The 20,572-nt window shown below is 37.2% G+C and overlaps 1 protein-coding gene across 2 annotated transcripts in view; it reads right to left on the bottom strand.

Annotated features, from left to right (window-relative positions):
* The window catches only part of ATP11A (ATPase phospholipid transporting 11A), a gene marked incomplete at both ends in the record, with an annotated part of 117,595 nt that overhangs the window by 36,466 nt on the left and 60,557 nt on the right, over window positions 1-20,572 (bottom strand). For both annotated transcript variants that reach the window (XM_079543824.1, XM_079543825.1), the window contains 6 exons: window positions 1,737-1,787; window positions 2,929-3,032; window positions 3,539-3,667; window positions 6,901-7,008; window positions 10,060-10,140; window positions 11,852-11,941. In XM_079543824.1, the coding sequence (XP_079399950.1) occupies window positions 1,737-1,787; window positions 2,929-3,032; window positions 3,539-3,667; window positions 6,901-7,008; window positions 10,060-10,140; window positions 11,852-11,941 (563 nt within the window). The remainder of the gene's footprint in view (window positions 1-1,736; window positions 1,788-2,928; window positions 3,033-3,538; window positions 3,668-6,900; window positions 7,009-10,059; window positions 10,141-11,851; window positions 11,942-20,572) is intronic.

The raw sequence follows: 20,572 nt of genomic DNA, 5'->3' as shown, positions 1-20,572 counted from the left end.
ACAAACCACTATAAGACTATGAAACCAAGGGCTATGTTATTGACAGACAGCATGCAGAATTGCATGGATGACATTTTAAACTACTGCCAGGCTCTATTTATATAGCCATGGGGGATAAAATAACAAACAACAACAAAAAACCACCCAACAAGTAACCTCACTATTTTTGGATGTTATTCAAAGTGTTCTTGTGGTACAAAAAAAAAGAAAAGAAAAAAGATAACTACAAAAAAAACCAAATAAAGGAACTCTAAAGAAACAAACAAAAACTCCAGGGCTACTCGCTGATGTAGAACATGCAACTGGTTCCATCAAAACCAGCAGTGTGATGTTAAATGAATGAGTTGGGCTATAGAACATTGTATAGAACAGTAAAACAATCCCAGTAGTAATAGTGCTGTTCCAGGAACACATGCCTTAAAGCCACAAATCTTCATGTTCACACTCTTAGACACAGGCTATTGCTGTTTTGATTTAAAAAGAGAGTGCTCTTTGGAATTGTATTTTCTACATATTTTCCTTTTCCTTCCCACCTGACTAAGAATCTTGACGGAAGGAAGAAAGTTTTCACAGCAGACCATAGTAATCTGCTTTCCAGTAACGCATCACTAGACATGGAAAGGACAGGAGGATCCCGGGGAGGGTAAGGATGCCCACTACCTGGGAGAGGGAAGCCATAACTAGGACAGTTCGTGAGGACAGTGCTCTGCCTGGCCCTCTGATTTGAGGGATCCCTAGCAAGAATTCAGCCCCAAACAGCCAAGAGAGGTGTGAAGTGCCCTGGATGGTGGCAGATTTTCACTATTTCACAGTGCAGGCATACATGTGTTTCTTCAGAGATCTTTGACATTAACAGGCTCAGCAACCAGGCTTTCTTCCCTCTTTGTTTACTGATAGAAAATTACCAATCTACAGACACATGAGCTTAAGAAGGCACTTTGCCAGAATGGAGTAAATTCTCACGTGCTGAACCTTGGATGTAATAAATGAGAAGACTTCCTGTTATTAATTTGTCTCTTTGTGGCACACACCTTATCAAAATCAGGTATGCAAAGTCTTTTCCTTGCTTGCACAGAGAAGTTCCTAAGCAGAAGAGACACGAAGACTCATGACACTTTTGTACTGCTTTGTTTTTCTTCTCTGTTGGAATGGTCTGGGCTACAGACTGCTCCATGTATAGAATGCACGTCACCCACTTCAGAAAGAAACTTATTTGCACAGGAGGCAGATCCTCCTAGGTGTAGACCCAAGAAAACAGATCATTTCCTACACCTCATATAAAATCATTTCCTTAGATGTTGCATTCTTGATCACTCACAACACTGCAGACAGTTCAGATAAATATACAAATCCTTTCCTCAGTAACACTAAACATGATATTAGCACGTGCAATCTCCAAGAAGAAGGAAGAAGAAGAATGACAGGAATACACACAATTCTGTGCACTCTGTTTGGTATACTGCAGACACCCCATGCTGATGGAGCAGCCTTATCAAAGCTCTGCCAAAATAATTATCAACATCATTTACAAAGTAAATATAGATCAAATAAAAACTCAAGTTAAAACATGAAATATTTATGATGTACAAAATTACAGACTATAAACTTCTAAGAGAAAAATATTTCATCAACAAGAAAAGACAGCCCAGTGTTGGTGAAACAAATGGAATTTAATTATTGATACATCCTCAGCCCTAACAACTATTAAGTGTATAGAAATGCTGGATTTTCCTTACCTTGCTATAGGCTCATTTCTATCATGGTAAACATTTATTCGACCAACAAATCTGCAAGGGAAATACACAAGTAGCTTAATAGCAGTGTTATTGCTAACAGCAGTTAGTGTATTCCTATGTGTATGTCTCAACATTTCTATTTTCTTAATGTACAAGGACATGTAATTCTCTTTATGTACAGATATGTATATGCCACACACATATACAACAAACAAGGCAAATTCTCTCACTTTTAAAATTTTTAAGGAGTATAACAGATTATTTGAGAAAATTTTGTTTAACGCTTTGTGATCACTCACATGTTTTTCATGTATCCTTGAAGTGAATTAAACACATTTGTTCTTAAATACAAAAATAGCTAATCAACAATGGATTGGACACAGTCCTACAACTAAGAGCGGATCTACAAGGAGTCTGCAAAGATGCAACATGAGCATAACATACTGCAGGTTCATTGTTAACAACAGCAGATGTAAGTCCATCTTCATATAATCTTCCTGAAAACTTTAAATGTTTTTTGGCCAACTACTTATTAAGAGGTCACAGCAGGAGCACGAGAAATGTTTGCTCTGCCATTTTTTTGTTGTTTGCTTGTGCTCGGATTATTAATCTGCAGTTTCTTTGTAGGAATCTTTGTGAGTCGCTTGCTTATTTTGTGAGGTTAATTCAGTTAGAACTAGGTAATATAACTCATAGTTCTCTATAACCAGGTACAAACAAACTGCCATACTTCACAATACACTGAAAATGAACAAACGAATCAGGGTGTCAAGTGTCAACCTCTCCACACTGCAGAATACCCACACTTTCCCAGAGATACTTCTCAAACTGTGAACCTTCTGACATACAGACAGCACGAGGATGCCAATATCAGTATGTACATTAAATATTAGTAAAACATATTTTTTTTTAGGTTAAAAAAATGAATCCAAGTAGAAGTTTCAACATTTCCTCCACACACCTCAGTGAATAGTCCTGCACGTCCCCTGAGTTGTGGGCAGTCCACTTTGGAGACCCTTGCCCTAGAGGAGACCTCTGACCTACCTGCAGAAAAGGAGCAAGGATGGAAGACTAAACTGACTCCAGACTCATTTTGGGGCCTACTCTAACCATGCAGATGCAGTCAGGAGACTTTAATGATGATATACTGGTAGAATATGTTAAATCAAAGAGATAAGAATTGTTTTCTTACTTATAAAGGTCAGGCTGAGGTTGTTCACATTCAATGGTAGCATGTAGTGCATCAATTTCTTGTTCACTGTGAAATGCCTTTGTATCTTGAACAGCATAGTGAGTCTGGAATGAATAAAAAGATGTATATACATTGAAAAAATAAGGACAGAGATATAAGGCATTTATCTGTAGATAAACTCTGGTTCATTGTGAAAAAGACATACTAGCTTTTACATGGCAACTAATATTTCAAATAAGAAGCACTTTTAAACGTTCCTTAGTGGATACATTATTTACATACATTATTTGCAGGTACCTTGCAATGTACTCATAAATCAGGTTAACATGAAAGCATTTAAGTACAAAAATGTTTGGGAATCATCTTTGTAATCTACATGCCTATACTATACACAGACTATACTATACACAGCAAAAAAAAAAAAAATTTTGAATATTTTCATAAATTAATCAAGAAAAAAGAACTGTCAGAAACTCATACATGTCAGTGTATTCATTGCATCTGTTCACAAATATATGCATGACTATATTTTTTTCTCTGTAAAAAAAAAACAATACCGAACCTGAAAGCAAATTTTGCCTTAAAAAGAAAATGTAGAACATTTTATTACTTTATGACTGGATTCACCATCCAAACTAGCTGTTGTAACAAAACATGTTCCATCTCCTCTACTACTTGACAGAAATATTAAGTCACATGGGAATGTTTCATCTTCTTTTACCATCACAATATCACCAACCTAGAGGGAAAAAAAAAAAAAAGTATCACATGGCAGCTCAAAAACTTAGGTTCATTCAAATATCTTGAAAATTCATAAATTTTATTCAGACCAGGATGTTACCACAGGAGCATGTAACTACAGAACTATATCTGAGAATTACACTTTGTGGAATGAATCAGGTTTACTGCATGCTACCTTTCAGGATTTCAACCATTGTGCAAATACTGAATTATTAAGCTTTGTGACATTATTTGAGTGATGGAAGATATACTCTTGCTTCAAAAATAATTACAACAAAATATTATTTCAAAAACAGCTGGAGATGTGGACTGCTTTCTTTTGCTCTTGGGGATAAACATCTCAGAATACTGTAATTAGAGACAGTTGAAAGAAACCTAAGAATTCCAAGTCTGCCAATGAACACAAAGACATATTTTCAGTAGGATTTGTCATTAGAAGTCCACCCTACTCTTTATCCACGTTTAAAGGTGAAAAAATTAATCATCATTAATGCAAACATAAGAAAGCATCTTACAGTCTGTTAAACAGTGCAACTGAACATCCAATCAACTACCAATTCAAGAGATTACTGTAAAGCATCCCTCTGAGAGCCTTTTATAAACTGTTGGAACTCATATTTTACGGAGGAAAAATTTAATAAATGAACAAAAGCTAAAGATACAATGTATGTTTTAAGAATATCAGTTTCAATTTAAAAAAATTATCAGACATCTACTAGGGATATCTTTCTGTCATAAGCCGTTATCATAAGATTCAGCTTAATCTTTGTTCTCATGATATAGTTATCAAGCTGAATTCTAATATCCCTAACAATCTGCCAGGAGTTGGCTAATTCTAGTTAAACAAAAATGTCTGGTATAAGGAGGTAAAAATGAAATTGTGATAGCACTGATATGGTTTATTAAAATGTACTGAAGAACTACTAAAGAATGATGCTAAAACATTTAACTTGTAGGTAAGCATAAAGCTTTAATTAAAGACCTTACAAAATATGTAAGGACAATTGGATACTTCATGTCTAGGGAAAAAAATTTACCACCAAGTCTTGGGATGTTCAAATTTAGGAAAGGATTAATTTTCTAATGTACTTCCTTCTTACTACATGATTTTTTATATTTCATTTTACTCAGGCAAGTGAAGGTACACAGTAAGACAGTGAAGTGGTAGGTTTGGAACTAGAGGCAGTGAACACCTTGGCTGGAGCCAGTCTGAACAACATGGAGCCTTCATTGTGAAGAGCAGTGGAGTTTGTCTGACCACACTGCTGCTGAAATTGTCATAATCTCATAAGTGTCTCTGAGAGAATTTGCCAATCTGCCACAAAATCATTATTTGTAAAAGACAGCGATGTGGTGAACTATAATAAAACACTCAAAATAAGAACTTTATCAAAAGCACACAAAACACTGTTAGGGCATAAACTATACTAAAGGGAATAAACTGTGCACAAACAGAGAATCCTACTACTATAAGAGGCAATTTTAAGAAGATTGGGTAATTAGATTGGTTTTACTAGCCCTCTTTAACACTGAAAGCATTAATTTAACTGTCTATCTAACTAAAACACAGTGACATTATGGCAAATTTAATCATCTCTGCAGATGCTACCGAAGAAAGAATCCCAAACTGTTCAGAACTTTTAATCTAGATAGAGAGAAAGCCAGGAGGCTGGTTTAGCGATCAAAGCCATCTTGGCAGTCAAGTGTCACAGTAAGAACATGCAGGAGAAAAAACTGTACCTGGAGTTTTTCAGGTTGCCACTAAAAATATTTACATATCAGAAAGTGAATTTTCAGATACAGCTCAAAGACAAACAAGTTCTCTACATTCTGATTTTCACAGTTCATAGCGTTGAGTGGTCCTTATTTACTAACTTATCTAGCAAGATTGTCTCCGTGAGCTATGGCGTACAAATCAATCTTCAAGCCAGGAGCAAACTATAATAAAACAACCTATCCAAAAATAAATTAAAAACCTAAACAGTTTGCAGTAGAAAAAGGGCAGAGTCAAGAAAAAAACCAGTAAACAAAATACTGACAGAGTGCTCTTGTGATGATATCTGCCAATGTGTCAGTTACAAAGAAATCTCATCTTTTAGCAATTCTTTTTCCTTCCCTTAATGAAATGTCCACAGGCTTTTAGGGGCAGAAGGATCTGCCTTTATGTGATCTAGTCTATTTTCTTGCATAATACGGGTCTGAGAATTTTACTCTGTCACCCACAAACAGATACCCCCTCCACACAAGTATTCCCTACATCTGTCTCTCCTACCCTTTAGTTTCCTTGAAATAGATTCTGAAAGGCAAAGAACCGGGGAGGAGTTGAGAAAATATATGCAATGGATTCATTATTGAAATACAAATTCCAGTTCTGTGCTACATCACTCACTTCATATAGAAGGTTAAGGTACATGGAATACTGAGCACCATATCATGCCTTAGTTTTATTTATTTATTTTATTATCTGGAAGCTGTAGGCAGAAGCTACCATATTCAAATGAATGGTCACAGCAGGAAAGCAGTGAACCCTGTAGATCTATTTATGCCCAAATGAAGCTGAGCAGAAAAAGATATTCCTAACAAAGGTATTAGAAACATGGGGATTCCAAACAAGCATCTATCAGATCTGCTAAATTTTAAAGATCGTAACAATGTCAACTTTATCTGCTCACAAGAAAAAAAAAAAAAAGAAAAAAAAGAAAGAAAAAAGAGAGAGAGAGAGAGATTTTATGAAAATTACCCTCAAATTATCAGGAAAAGAATGTAGAAGCATTCAGAAGCCCAATAAAGAGGCTGTGATTTGATGGGAAATGAAGAAGGTATTCTGAATGTGTTTTTTCTCAATAAGAAATAGGGCAAATTGATAGGAGTGATTGTTATAATTGGGCTTAAGTAAGTTATTAATGTGCATACCCACAGAGAACTGCAAATGCAGAAAAGACAGAAGACAAATAATGAGTGAAACATTTCAAGTTAAAAAATGGAAAACAAAAGCAATAGTTATGAGAGAAGCCTTAACAGTGCATAGATAAAGCAGAAACATGTCTAGCTTGTTACAATACTAAATTCAGAGGCACACGATTAAGAATTAATTTATTTAAGGTCCACTTCATGAAGCTTATCATGAAATGTAATAAATACATTTTCTACACTACATTTCTGTGTAATTCTTTTTACAAAAAGTGCACAGTAAACCTGACTCCTAAAGTCTATTAAGTCATAGCTACTTACTCTTAATTTTCGGCTTTGCTTTCTAACCAGTTTACCATGTTGAATGAAATGAACAGGGCATTGGTTCATTGCATTGTCAGCTTTATGTCGAAGCCAATCTTCATAACCCTAAAAAACAGTGAAATGGAATGATGCAGTGATGAACATTTGGCTATAAAGACAAAGAACAGCATTCTTAACCAGAGCAGATTCTTAACCAAAATAAGGAAAAAAAGAAAAGATTTTCACTAAAATAAATGAAATTGTGGTACAGTCATGTTGTCCATATATGACAAAAAGAATTCACCGTTAAAATTGGTTAATAAAATTATCTATTTTAATGAAGACATTCTGATAAATAGGGATGTCTATAACATATGGAACAATTTCTGATGTTTAAATGATCACCTTTTGTTCACACTCTAACTTTGAGTAAGCACGAAGTATTTATAGAAATTGCTGCTAAAAAAGTAGAAGTGTGAAAATCACGTTTTGGAAAAGTACGACTCTATATGAAAAGATGACAAAAGTGAGACCATGACTGAAGGTGGTCATATTTCCTGACTACTGTACAGTTATGTCAAACTTTTTAACCCTACATACAATCTATGAGTGATGAAGATCATTGTTTGAAGAAATTTTGCAGATTGCCATGCTGATCACTGAATTACCCTATGAACTGGTGTGTTATGCCAATAGTCAAAATGAGTTTCCATTTATAAGATCCTGCAACGACCTAAATATTGGAGATGACAAAGACACCAGTGGTTAAGAGAAAAAATACCACAAAATTTTTCATATCTGACTCTCTTAGGCACATTTGAAAATCCACTGTAGAAAAAGAGTATCACTACTCTGGATGCTCTCCGAGATACTTTGGAAAGTCACAGGGTCTTTAAAACTCTAGTGGAATAACTGCTCCAGACAAGTGGTTTTCACTTTGCCACCTGACTTGGAAAGATGCAACTGCCGTACTATGTGTTATAATCCAGACTTGAATAGACCACTGTTTAACTACATTAAGATTACATTAAGTCCAGTAATTCAAATCTTAACAGTAGGAAACCACATCTAAATTACCAGCCAGTTACGATCGTAATTTTTACTCATAATCAAGAGCTGAATCCCACTACAGACAATACCCAACTACATATACTTAGCACTGAAAGGCATGAAAACACAACACATTATAGTTTCTTGGAGAACTGAGACAGGAAAAATTTGCACTTCGCATAAAGACAATGAGGATAACCAGTTATCGTATTAAGAGCCAATCAAAACTACTCCCTGTACTGGGGCTGGCTGGAATGAAGTGAACTTTCTTCACAGTACCTGATACGCTTCTGTGCTTTGCATTTTGAGTTAAATGGTGTTAGTAACACCCCAATGTTTCTGTGAATAATGAACAAGGGATGCGGAGCATCAAGGCTTTCCTTACAATCTCTCTCCTCTCCAGGAAGCCAGTAGCCTGGGGATGGGCAAGTGGGTGGGAGCTGCCACTGCCTGGAGAACAGACCCAAAACTGACCAAAGGGATATTCTATACCAATGTGGTGTCATCCCCAGCAAGAAAAGGTTAGGGAAGGGAGGAGGGTATATTTGTGCTGATGGTATTTTGTCTTCTGAAGCAAGCACTGAGCATACCAAAGCCCTGCTTTCCAGGAAGTGGCTGAATGTCTCCCTGCTGAAAAGTAGTGAATGGACTTTTTTTTCGTTTTTGTTTTTGCTTTGCTTGCACACACAGCTTTTGCTTTCCCTATCAAACCATTATTAACTCAATTGTTGCGTCTTTTTGCCTTCCATTTTCTCCCCATCCCATGGGATAGCAGTGTTAGCTAGATGCTGGCCACTGCGTTCTCACGCAGTGAGAGGCTCTCCTAAAAGAGCAGTTATCATTAGATTGGACTGAAGCTAAAATGCCAAATAAATAATAAACACTCAATATTTGTGACTATTACTTTAGGAGCTCACAGTTTTAGAAACTCCTTTGTGGCTGCAGTGATGGTGCAGTACACAGAGATGAAGAGCATAATAGCCACTAGGTGCACCTGTTATAAACTCTCATTCTAGTTAAAATCTAGTAAAATTTTTCATGAGTTAAATAAGGTTTATGCCAAATAAGTTATTCTTCGCACTCCTTCAAGGGGCCTAAAACTGCCAAAGACAACAAATTCAGCTTTAGCTTAATCAGAGTGCAACGTCTCTCATTCCTGATTAAATCTCGATCCAGACCAAATTTATAGTATCAGAAGCTCTAATAATGCACAGATCTGATGATCATATTAATGTATTAATAGTAATAAATTAAAATATTCAATATTCATCTGAGATTTGAGATTCCATCTACATTTAAGCGTTCATGCTAACTGGAACACTGCAGCATTAGGGTACAGCATGAAAAACTACCAAAACCTTTCCCTTTTAATAGCACTAGCTTGGAAATGAAATTACAAACCTGTATAATAATACAAACCTGTATTATGCAATTTTGTTTTGTGAAAGCAACTTTTATTACTGTCGTTTATACTCAATGATGGAGCAAGAACTGATTTCTGAAAACTACTACCATTTCATGGATTAATTTCCACACTGAAAATAAGAGACTACTGTAACATCTATTGAATAGTAGTCTTCAGAAAGTACTGCAGCTATCATTATGAACTGTATGTTATCATCAACATATATTGAAGATTTCAGCCAAAATACTTTCTGTTCTTTTTTCATTCTGCAGAGGATACAGAAACATAAAAAGTATCAGCAGTTTCATCTTACAAGTTTTTCTCATTCTTACTAAGCTCACTTTCAGTCTCTATGGAAAAAAATGTAATAGGATGTCGATGTGGATGGCTGCTTAGTAGCAGACAAAAGTCAAATGTACTGAGCAAATGCAAGAATGCAGATGATTCCTTTGGGCACAAGAACATCAAAGTTTTAAAATAATTTACAAACTTGTGTTGAATTCATGAGACATCATATAGCATCAACCAACTTCTACTACAGCCACATACACAAAACAAAAAACAAACAAACAAAAAAAACCAACCATTACTCTGTCCAATTTCATCACAATAATTCTTTAGGCATTGCTCTAAGATAGCACATAAAAAGACAGGGAGAAATCAAATACTACACAAATAGAAAATTTCTCCTTATGTTTACTTTTGCTAAGAAAACTCCTCACCTGTTTGATAGCTGTTACAGTAATGACAAATAAAAGTGGAAGTCCGCTTGTAACTGGACTAGTAGGTGTATCAATGATCAACTGCAACAAAAGGAACAAATATATTCTGGTTATATATTCTGGTAAATGTAAGCAGTGAATTATGCAATTAAGATGTTTCAAGTACTTTTTTCACTGGTATGTTACAAAGTACCACGGAACTTCAACTAGAAAGAACAGCACTTTAATATGATTTTAAGAATGCCAAGAAAAAACTTAAAAAAAAAAATATAGGCTAAAAAAATTATAGTCTAAAAAAATGGCTGCTCCAGAAATAACGCCTCTTGTTTTACTGTGTTGGCCCACGATGTCAAGAGGTGGACACTGGTGGTATGGCAATGGTGGTATGGAGGTTGAATCTTCCCACCAATATTCTGTTATACGTCATTGCCATACGACAGATGGCAGCAGAGGGGCACTCTGACACAACGGTTTCTGACATGGAAAAGCATCTGAAGCAAAGATGTGGAACTGAATTTTGCCATGCATAAAAAATTGGCATTGAGTGACATTCATCAGTGCTTACTGAACTCCGTACAGACCAAACAATGGATGTGAGCACAGTGAGGTTGTGGGTGGTGCGTTTCAGCAATGGCGACAGCGACATCGGGTCATCCCCACTGGTGCAGATGTTTTATAGGTGCAAAATGCAGGCTCTTGTTCATCACTGGCAAAAATGCATAGCTAATGGTGGTGACTACATTGAAAACAAGCATTTTGTAGTTGAGAATTTGCTCTATCAAATAGTGTTATTGTGCTCTTCGTAGCTGTTGTCATTTTCATGGAAATAAATAGGAGGCATTACTTTTCGAGCAAGCTACATATATTTAAAACACATTCAGATACTAATGACTAGAAATAAATTTTATTTATTTGCAAGAGCTTAAATATGAGAGAAACTGGAAAACTGAAGCTTTGGAGACAAAGCTGAGCAGAATCTGAAATCAGCAATGTGCTGTTTTCATGTTATACAGTGCAGATGTTCTTATGCACACAAAGAGTAAATTCTGAAATACTGAGCTGTGACTTCTACAATTATAAGAGAAAGAGGTAGAATCCAAGGGACAGTTCAGTCTGTAAGAAAATTAAATTATTCTGAGAATCCAAAGAGCTCTTCTTTTTATGGTGTCTGGCAAGCCAAGTGATAGAGCCTTTCATTTAATAGATTGTTATTTTTTAATACATTTAAGTGATTGCGAAAGGTTTAGAATGAAGATGTCTAGAAAGCAACAAATTAATTACTGGAGGTAAAAATTACAAAAACAAGTATTTCGGTATTATGCTAAGCAAGCATTAAAGAAGTATCCATACTTCGATTTCTCTACAGGCCCTAATGACGGGCACTTGGAAAATTTCTGTAAAGGGATCATTCTCTTATAAAAAATATAACCTTTAGCATAACTAACAAAATTTAGTCATCAACATAATTTACAAGAACGGCTTTACTCATCTGGATGCTTACTTACTACAAAATAAAGATTAAAATTATATTGCATTTAATCAAGAGATGCTATCAAACCAGTGATGATATCAATTTGTCTTTAGATTAGATTCACGTTTACAACCTGGGAATCAAATAAAACCCCTTTTCTCACATCATCAGTATAAAAGCCTAACCAAGCTCAACTGTTTACTTCTCCATTCATCAAAACTAGTTTTGAAGTTTCGTAAACTTTTCTAAAATCCTTGCGCTTTTTTTTTTTTCTTTTTTAGGAAGAACTCAGAAACTTATTACAAAATGGGAGTAGCTTACCTGAACAAGAAAAATGATGAGAAAATAGAAGTTAGCTATTCTTCTGAACTGCTCAAACAAATTCTTTGGTATAAAGTTCCAAAACGTGTACTGAAAACAAAGCACAGATTATCACTGCTTCTGAGAGAAATATCATTCACACTCTTTTTTCTAAGAATCAGACAAATGCAATAATTCACAATCCACAATTAAATTGTATTATTTTTGTTACTTTATTTAATAGCTTACTGAAATGGAATTTTAATTGGCAATAATATATTCCTAAAATCACATCATTTGCGTTATATAGGATTTTCTGAGCTGAGATAATCCCAAGATTATCTCAAGGACCTTCTGAACAGTAACAACACTCAGAGATTCAGTTACAGAACAGTTCATTTAAAGCAAAGAAAAAAATTTACAAAAACATTCTGGATGCTTAACATTGCTTTTAATTCACTGTGATTTTGAACATGAGGAGGTGACTTTAGGAGGTAGGTGGCACTCTGAGCGTCAACTATGATATCACAGCAAATTAAGAACGAAATAAAAACTGCCAGCCTCTGTACCTTGGCTTTGGTGCAAACATAGTTCTCAAAATAAACTACAGTTCTGAATGAGAGTGTGTGACTGCATGTTTCTCTACTAACCTTAAAAATAACTGAAAACTCACAGAATGGCTTGGACTGAAGGAGATCTTAAAGACTATCTAGCACCCATCCTCCTGCCATAGGCAGGAACACCTTCCACTAGAGCAGGTTGCTCAAAGCCCCATTCAACCTGGCCTTCAATAAAATGAAATATAACCTAAAGAAGGGCAAACAGAATATGTAAAAAATTCAAAGGAAAAAAAGCACAAAAATGAGTGAGAAAGAATCTTGCGACATTTGGTCCCTTCCCCTCCTCTGCAGCAAGTTCAACCTTACTCTTACGCAAATCATTCTGTAGCTCCAAAAATTGGATCAGAGCATTGCTTTTTGTAAAGCATGTGAAAAATTTTATCTAGAACTGTGTGACAAACATGAAAAACTGCTTAAGAAAACTAGTGCTGTATCTTCTTATTATCCAAATTATCATTTGACACATCATAAACCAACAATTTCAAATTAACATTAATTCCAAAGAAGACAAGCTAAGAAGCTTCTACTAATTATTTGCTCAGACTGTACTAATGCATACTGATTAACAAATTATGTCACAAGTTACACATCTCCCAAACTTGGCCCTGAAAGAAAATGAAACCAGTTACAGAAGGAACCTCTGTTCCATATGCAGATGAAAAAGAACTCCAAGAAGTATGTCTTCCTTGCACACGAAAACCCTACTAGGTACAGTGTGGAATCTCAGAATTGCTGAGATTGGAAGGGACCCTAAACACCATCTAGTTCCAATCCCCTTACAATGAACAAGGACATTCTTCAGTAGAATATGTTGCTAGAAGCCCCATTTAGCTTGGTCTTAAGCACTTCCAGGGATCTAACTTTAATCTACTCTCTTTCATTTAAAAACACTGCCCCTTGTTCTAACATTACACTCCATGATAAAACAGCTCTCTCCAGCTTTCTGGTTAGCTCTCTTTTGGTACCGAAAGGCCACTGTAATGTCTCTAAAGCCTTCTGCTCTCAAGAATTCTTATGCTTGGTGTCCTAGAGCTGAACACAGTTTTGCAGGTGGGGTCAATTCTCCACTGGGCCAGTATTTGTGCTTGGGATTGCTCTGATCCAAGCACAGGACCTTGCGCAGGGCTTTGCTGAACTGCATGAGGCTTGCCCAGGCCCGTGCCTCAAAGTCACTCTGGATGGCAACCCTTCAAGTGTGTCTACTGCAGCATGCAGCTTGGTGCCATGTGCAAACTTGCTGAGGGTGCACTTAACTCCAACACCCATGTCACAGACAAAAAATATCCAATACCACTTACAATATAGACCCATGAGGGACCCCTGCTCTGTACTTCTATTTATTTGGGGCTAAAGCCTATACATGCGTAAGACATGAACAAAGTGTTACTCTTTTATGATGTGTCAAAAATATTTCTAAAGTAAATACTTATTCTGTTTAATAAGTTATTTCAATATTGTATCAGCTGTTAGCCAAAACCCATGCAAATGTACACGTAAGAGCTGGAAAGTTAAGTGCTCTCATCTTGCAGTCAGAATACTTGCATTGGAATGGAATTCTATTCACAGTGCCCACTACCCAGTTACTTGCTTTGGCTGCACAATTTCAAAATAAGAGTGGTTAGACTGGATTAGAAGTTTTCCTTGTACAACAGTCTCAGTCATTTAAAGCTCCTGTTATGATAAGCAACAAGAGAGATGTGATTTGAATACAGAGAAGGGAAGTCCACCACATGTTTTCTCCCTAGTAGTTAGTGACAGACAGCAGAATTGGCAATAAGGTATCTTGTTCTTTCCAATCTTAGAGATATACACATTACTGAGCTTAAATGACGACAATGATACACAGACAAATTTTAGAACTTTATTATAGTGGATTTCAAACATACCAACTATTTATTCTGCCTCTTCTTCTCCAAAGGGAAAGTAACTATTTTTTATGGATTTTAGGCAAGAAAGATCACTAAGACTTAGACATTTCCTTCCCTCACTCTCCCAACCACTGTGAGTTCAGTGCAGTATCTACAAATAGATAATTAACATTTAGCCATCATAATCACACCCAGGAGAAACAGAGAGGTTGCCAATCAGAACATGATTTATCTCATGACTGTATTCAAGGCAAAATAAAAACCTTGGATAAAAAGACTTTAAAAACAAACATTAAAATGCATCAGAATACTGTTCCCAGGTAGTGAGCTAATACCATTCATCTTCTTTGGATATTTTCTAGTCATGCTTGCCAATGTGGCTTCCATCTACAAGAAGAGTCATAAGGAAGATCCGAAGAACTACAGTCCTGTCAGCCAGAAAAAGTTATGGAGCAGATCATCTTAAGGAAGACCACAGGGCATGTGTGGACAACCAAGGGATCAGGCCCAGCCTGCATGGGCTCATGGAAGGCAGGTCCCTCTTTACTAACCTGATCTCATTCTGTGATCAAGCAGCCCACCTGGTAAATGTGGGAAAGGCAGTTAATGTATTCTACCTTAAACTTCATCAAAGCCTTTGACACTGATTTCCACAGCATTCTGCTGGAGAAGCTGACAGCCTGTGGCCTGAACAGGTACAGTCTTTGCTGGGTAAAGAACTAGCTGGATGTCCTAAAGAGTGGAGGCCAATGGAGTTCCCCAGGGGTCGGTACAGGGGCCTGTCCTGTTCAATATATTTGTTGATAACCTAGATTAGGTCACAGAGTGCACCTTCAGTAAGTTTGCAAATTACACCAAGTTGGGGGGAAGCATTGATCTGCCTGGCAGTAGGAAGGCCCTACAGAGGGATCTCAACAGGCTGGATAGCTGGGCTGAGGCCAGCGAGATAAAGTTCAGTTCTGCACATCGGCCACAACAACCCCAGGCAATGCTACAGGCTTGGGGCAGAATGGCTAGAGGTCTGTGTAGAAGAAAGGGACCTGGGGATGTTGGTCAATGCTCAGCTGAACATGAGCCAGCTGTGTGCCCTGGTGGCCAAGAAGGCCAATGGCATCCTGGCTCATATCAGAAATAGTGATCTGAACAGTGAGTACACGTTTGGGGTTTCAGGTCAAGGGTAGCAGCTTGAAATCTAAGAGTAATTCCCAGTGAGAAACACATTAATCACAGTATGCCTATGTTCAGTCTTATCTGTCAGAAAATAAAATACAGGACCATGAATGGACAAACATATCCCGTCATAAGGTTCCTTAAAAGTAGTTACTTGTAAAACTAGATTTCTGCTACAAACTGAAAAATGATATCCTTCATGGTCCTTTATTAATTTAACCATTCTAAGTTTCATCAGTTTGAGGCTGTATCTCCAGGAACTCCTCTGATAACAGCATCACCCAGCATTTTGAAGATTATTATATTATTATATTATATATTATCATATTACAAGTTAAAGAAACTAACAGTCTCAGAGAATGTTAGCAAAGAGATGCAGGAGTGTGTACTAGATCAGACGTGCTTCACTTTTTCATATACAAAGGGAAAAGAATTAAGTTTTGTAGTGAGTGGAACAGTACCAGGTTAGGGCCTGCTTCCTTTCCTTTCCTTCCTTTGTTCTTCTCTGCCCCCTCCACCCCCCTATATATAAAGACTCCATATAAATATGAGAAATTTTACTCTGTACCAGCAGAGAATAAAAAACAACTTAATCCCAGCAGAGAATAAAAAACAATTTAATCCCAGGCTGAGTGGGGTGTTTGGCAAATGACTTCTCTTGGGAGCACAGGAGAGGTTGCAGAGAGCCACTAGCCTGGAAATCCTACCAAGAAGAGGATCACGAAGAGCTAATAGCTATTTCTAGCTCTCTGGAGGTATTGGGCATTATCCACAGAAAGAAACTACGTTACCATAAGGAAAACTGCATGATGCACTGCATCCTATGACTTCATTCTAAAGGTATTGCTTCCCATTAACTCGGACCAAGACAAGTCCATTGATGAGAAAGCACTTGCGACTGACTCAGATTAAGCCCATTTACTCTTTTTCATCGCTAAAAGCACCAGCCCCACTCATTCTTAGATACAGCTTGGTAAACCTTGCTATTTTAACCCTTGCAGCATCAGACCTGATCTTCTGCTTCACACTGCATAGCTACAAGTCAGCAGAGTGCCTGGGCACACAGCAGGAGCTCCATGTTACAACTGCTTTCAGATCCAGTCTGTCCATGCTAAAAGGCACACAAAACACTCCTTGCACTGGTGCCTTTCCCATATGCACTGAAGTCTGTCTTTTCTGCACCCCAAGACACACTAAACAAATATTTGTGCTTCACACACACTGTGGGCTTGAGATGTTTTTCTGACTTTCAAATGCCAATGCTTAGGGCTGTGTTTGAACTCCTCAACCTAAAGCTGTTGTGTCATGTCCTCACAGAGATCAAACAAATCCTTACAGATAAAAACCATGACCTTGGAGAGGTCTGGGACAGCCCAGGTCTCCTCTGAGTTTCAAGTTGTGGTGGAGGCACTTACATATCTTTAAGTATTTAAAGTATGAAGCTTTCTCAAGCTTCAGAATTAAGATTTCTTCCAAATGTAGCACAACAATAAGAACAGAGCCTCACTGCCTCCAGTCTTTGTGGTTTTATAACAGGATGCCAGAAGTGAGTGTTGCATGGAAGCGAGCACAAATTTCTGCTGAAAGAAGGAAAAATTTCAACAGTATCCTCTGAAAAATGCCAGAATAACTTAATTTTATTTAACTATTAGTCACTGAGATTGAGATGACTCACAATTAATCAGATTAGCACTGAAAGGAACTAAGACTGTGCCTTCAGCTGAGAGGACACTCAACATGCAATATTATTGTTTCAGGCTATTCACATATAAATCAGTGTTTGGATCAGTGTTTGAACAGAAGCCCCAAGGAAACAAGCAAGTAACAGACAATAGTATTATTTGTGAAACTAAAAATGGGAGCACTTCTGGTCAGTGAATATAGCCATATAGCATTTTAAAGTAGCAAGTGATAGTATTATTTTGCCATCCAAAATTCACTGCATTGCTTCTTAAAAAGCAACGAAAGGAAATAAAGATGTACTATAAATCTGCATTTCATAATTTCATATTATAACTTAAATTGAATGAAATCTTCATGTTAAGGCAAACTCTTCAAGTAACAGTTCTGCTTCCACTGTAGAATCAGCCTTGCATTTCAGGGAATCTCAGCCTACTGCTTTCAGCATCAACCTTTTGGAGGCTTGAACTCCACTGCTTCCAGTTATGCCAGTGCACAAGTATCTTTCATAGCAGTACAAATTTCCCTTCGTGAAACTATGACACGGAAGTTTGAAGCTAGACAGGCTCACGAAGGCGAAATGCTACCTACTGATTACCCACAGACTGAAAACAACAAAATGCTTACCCAGAGTTTCTGTAAATTTCTCTAACCTAGCTTTTTCTATGGGTGGTACAGAAAAAATGTCATCTCCCTGCAGAGTGTTCCCAGTACTTTTGTCAGTTTGACACACTGGAAATTCAGTGTTCCTTCACTCAGATTATATCTATCTTGGAACCTTTGAAATCTTTTTTTTTTTTTTTTAATCTCTTGTGGTTCATTCTGCATGTTGTCTCTAAACCAGTAAGCAGCTCCAATTAAGCACATTCTCAGAGAATTCCCTACAGCTCCCGCCAAATTTTTTTTCTATGTACCTTCTCCTTTGTTCAAAAAAGGCAAATGTATACACACAATTAGTCTTTAGTTCATTGATTCAACTAGAATTGAAATTGCAAACCTCTATTTTGTCTACAACTGAACAAAATCCTGGAAATACAGCAGTTCTATGAAGATACAGAAGATAGCAAATCAACAGTAAGGAAATGGAACATTGGAAATTACTAGAAAATAAAACAAGAAAAAATTAGGTATGCTACTGTGTAAATCTATGGCTAGCCTACACACTGAATAGCCTGTGCATTTCACAATCTTAAATGTTAACAGAGCTTGGGAAAAGACAGACAAATCTGACCAGATGTATGAACTACTTCTGCACACAATTGTTGAACAGGCTAAGACTGTTTAGCCTGGAAAGAGTATGGCAGAAGATCACTAACAGCATCAAGAAGATAATAATGATCATGGCTGCTCTCAGATTCAAGCACTTGCAATCAACACAAAAAATTATGAAGTAGGAGTTTCAAAATGAAAGTTTAGTTTTATTTTCTCAAACTTCTAAAGTTTCACTGTGCATTAATTATTCTAAAAATTCAAGCGGGTTCAAAAAATAATGAAGAAATTCAGACCAAAAACTCATGCATTAAATGTTAAATCATCAGTTTTGGCTAAATCACAAATCATCAAATACAGACCGTGGTGAAGAACTGCAACAGGCTGCCCAGAGCAGCTGAGGATGCACCTGCACTGGAAGTGTTCAGGCTCAGGCTACAGGGCCCTTTGGGTAACCTGATCCAGGGGGTGTCCCTGTCCAGTCCAGGAGTGTTGGAACTGGACAGGCTTTAAGGTCCCTTCCCACCCTACCATTCTGTAATAGTAATATCCTATTGAGAAGTATCACTCTGTGTCTACTCGTAGCTTCCTTCCTTAAACATCTACTGGTGGCAACAAGATACTGTGCTAGGTGGGACTGCAACAGTTCCCATGACAGTACATTAAGTGGTTTGGCACTTCCACACACTATATATATACATATATATGTATATATATACATATATATATATATATATATATATGTATATATATATACATATATACATATGTGTATATATATACACATATATATATATACATATATACATATGTATGTATATATATTCTTCCACACACTATATATATACATATATATGTGTGTGTATATATATATATATATATATATACATATATACATATGTGTGTGTGTATATATATATATATATATATGTATATATATATAGTGTGTGGAAGTGCCAAACCACTATATATATATATATATATATGTATATATATATATATAGGTATATATACCTATTGGCATACTACCTGGGACACTCTCAGCACGAACTATGAAGTACAGACATTAAGGAAGTTTCATATTAGTTATTTTGTGATTAATCACTCTTCAGAAGCAGAATTGATAAAAACTTGATGTTCTCCCAATTCAGAAATAGAAGGAACAAAAGGCATCCCTTACCAAATTCTTTTAACCACTACTGTAGTAAAAATTTTTTTTGAAATAGTGGTTTTAACGATCAGTACATTCTTTCAAAATATGAAGATTTTTAACAAACAAAAAAAAACAAAGCAAACAACTCCTGCCAACTCATTTAACATGAAGTTTTTTGTTTTTTTTGACTCCTCATAAGAAATAGCAGGGTTTTCTCTTCCAGCTATTATTTTGCCATGTTGCATCACTGCCATATAAATTCAGAGGGCACACAGCACCTACATTACATCTGTAGTACATCCTACATCTGTAGCAAGGCCCTACAGAGGGATCTGGACAGGCTGGAGAGCTGGGCTGAAGCCAATGGGATGAGTTTCAACAAGGCCAAATGCCGGGTCCTGCACTTCGGCCACAACAACCGCAGGCGACGCTACAGGCTTGGGGCGGTGTGGCTGGAGGACTGCGTAGAGGAAACGGACCTGGGGGTATTGATTGATGCTCGGCTGAACATGAGCCGACAGTGTGCCCAGGTGGCCAAGAAGGCCAATGGCATCCTGGCTTGCATCAAAAACAGTGTTGCAAGCAGGAGCAGAGAGGTGATTGTTCCCCTATATTCAGCACTAGTGAGGCCGCACCTCGAGTACTGTGTCCAGTTTTGGGCCCCTCACTGCAAGAAAGATATTGAGGCCCTGGAACGTGTTCAAAGGAGGGCAACAAAGCTGGTGAGGGGTCTGGAGCACAGGCCATATGAGGAGAGGCTGAAGGAGCTGGGAATGTTCAGCCTGGAGAAGAGGAGGCTCAGGGAAGACCTCATTGCTCTCTATAACTTCCTGAAGGGAGGTTGTAGTGAGCTGGGGGTCGGCCTCTTCTCTCGTGTCATTAGTGATAGGACCAGAGGGAATGGCTTCAAGCTACGGCAGGGGAGATTCAGGCTGGACATTAGGAAGTATTACTTTTCAGAAAGGGTGGTCAGGCACTGGAATGGACTGCCCAGGGAGGTGGTGGAGTCACTGAGTCTGGGGGTGTTCAAGGAAAGGCTGGA

This window comes from Tetrao urogallus, assembly GCF_951394365.1.
Source record: "Tetrao urogallus genome assembly, chromosome: 1".
Classification (NCBI taxonomy): Eukaryota; Metazoa; Chordata; class Aves; order Galliformes; family Phasianidae; genus Tetrao; species Tetrao urogallus.
The sequence above is the reverse complement of the archived record's forward strand: the minus strand, read 5'-3'. Positions and strand labels throughout refer to the sequence as shown.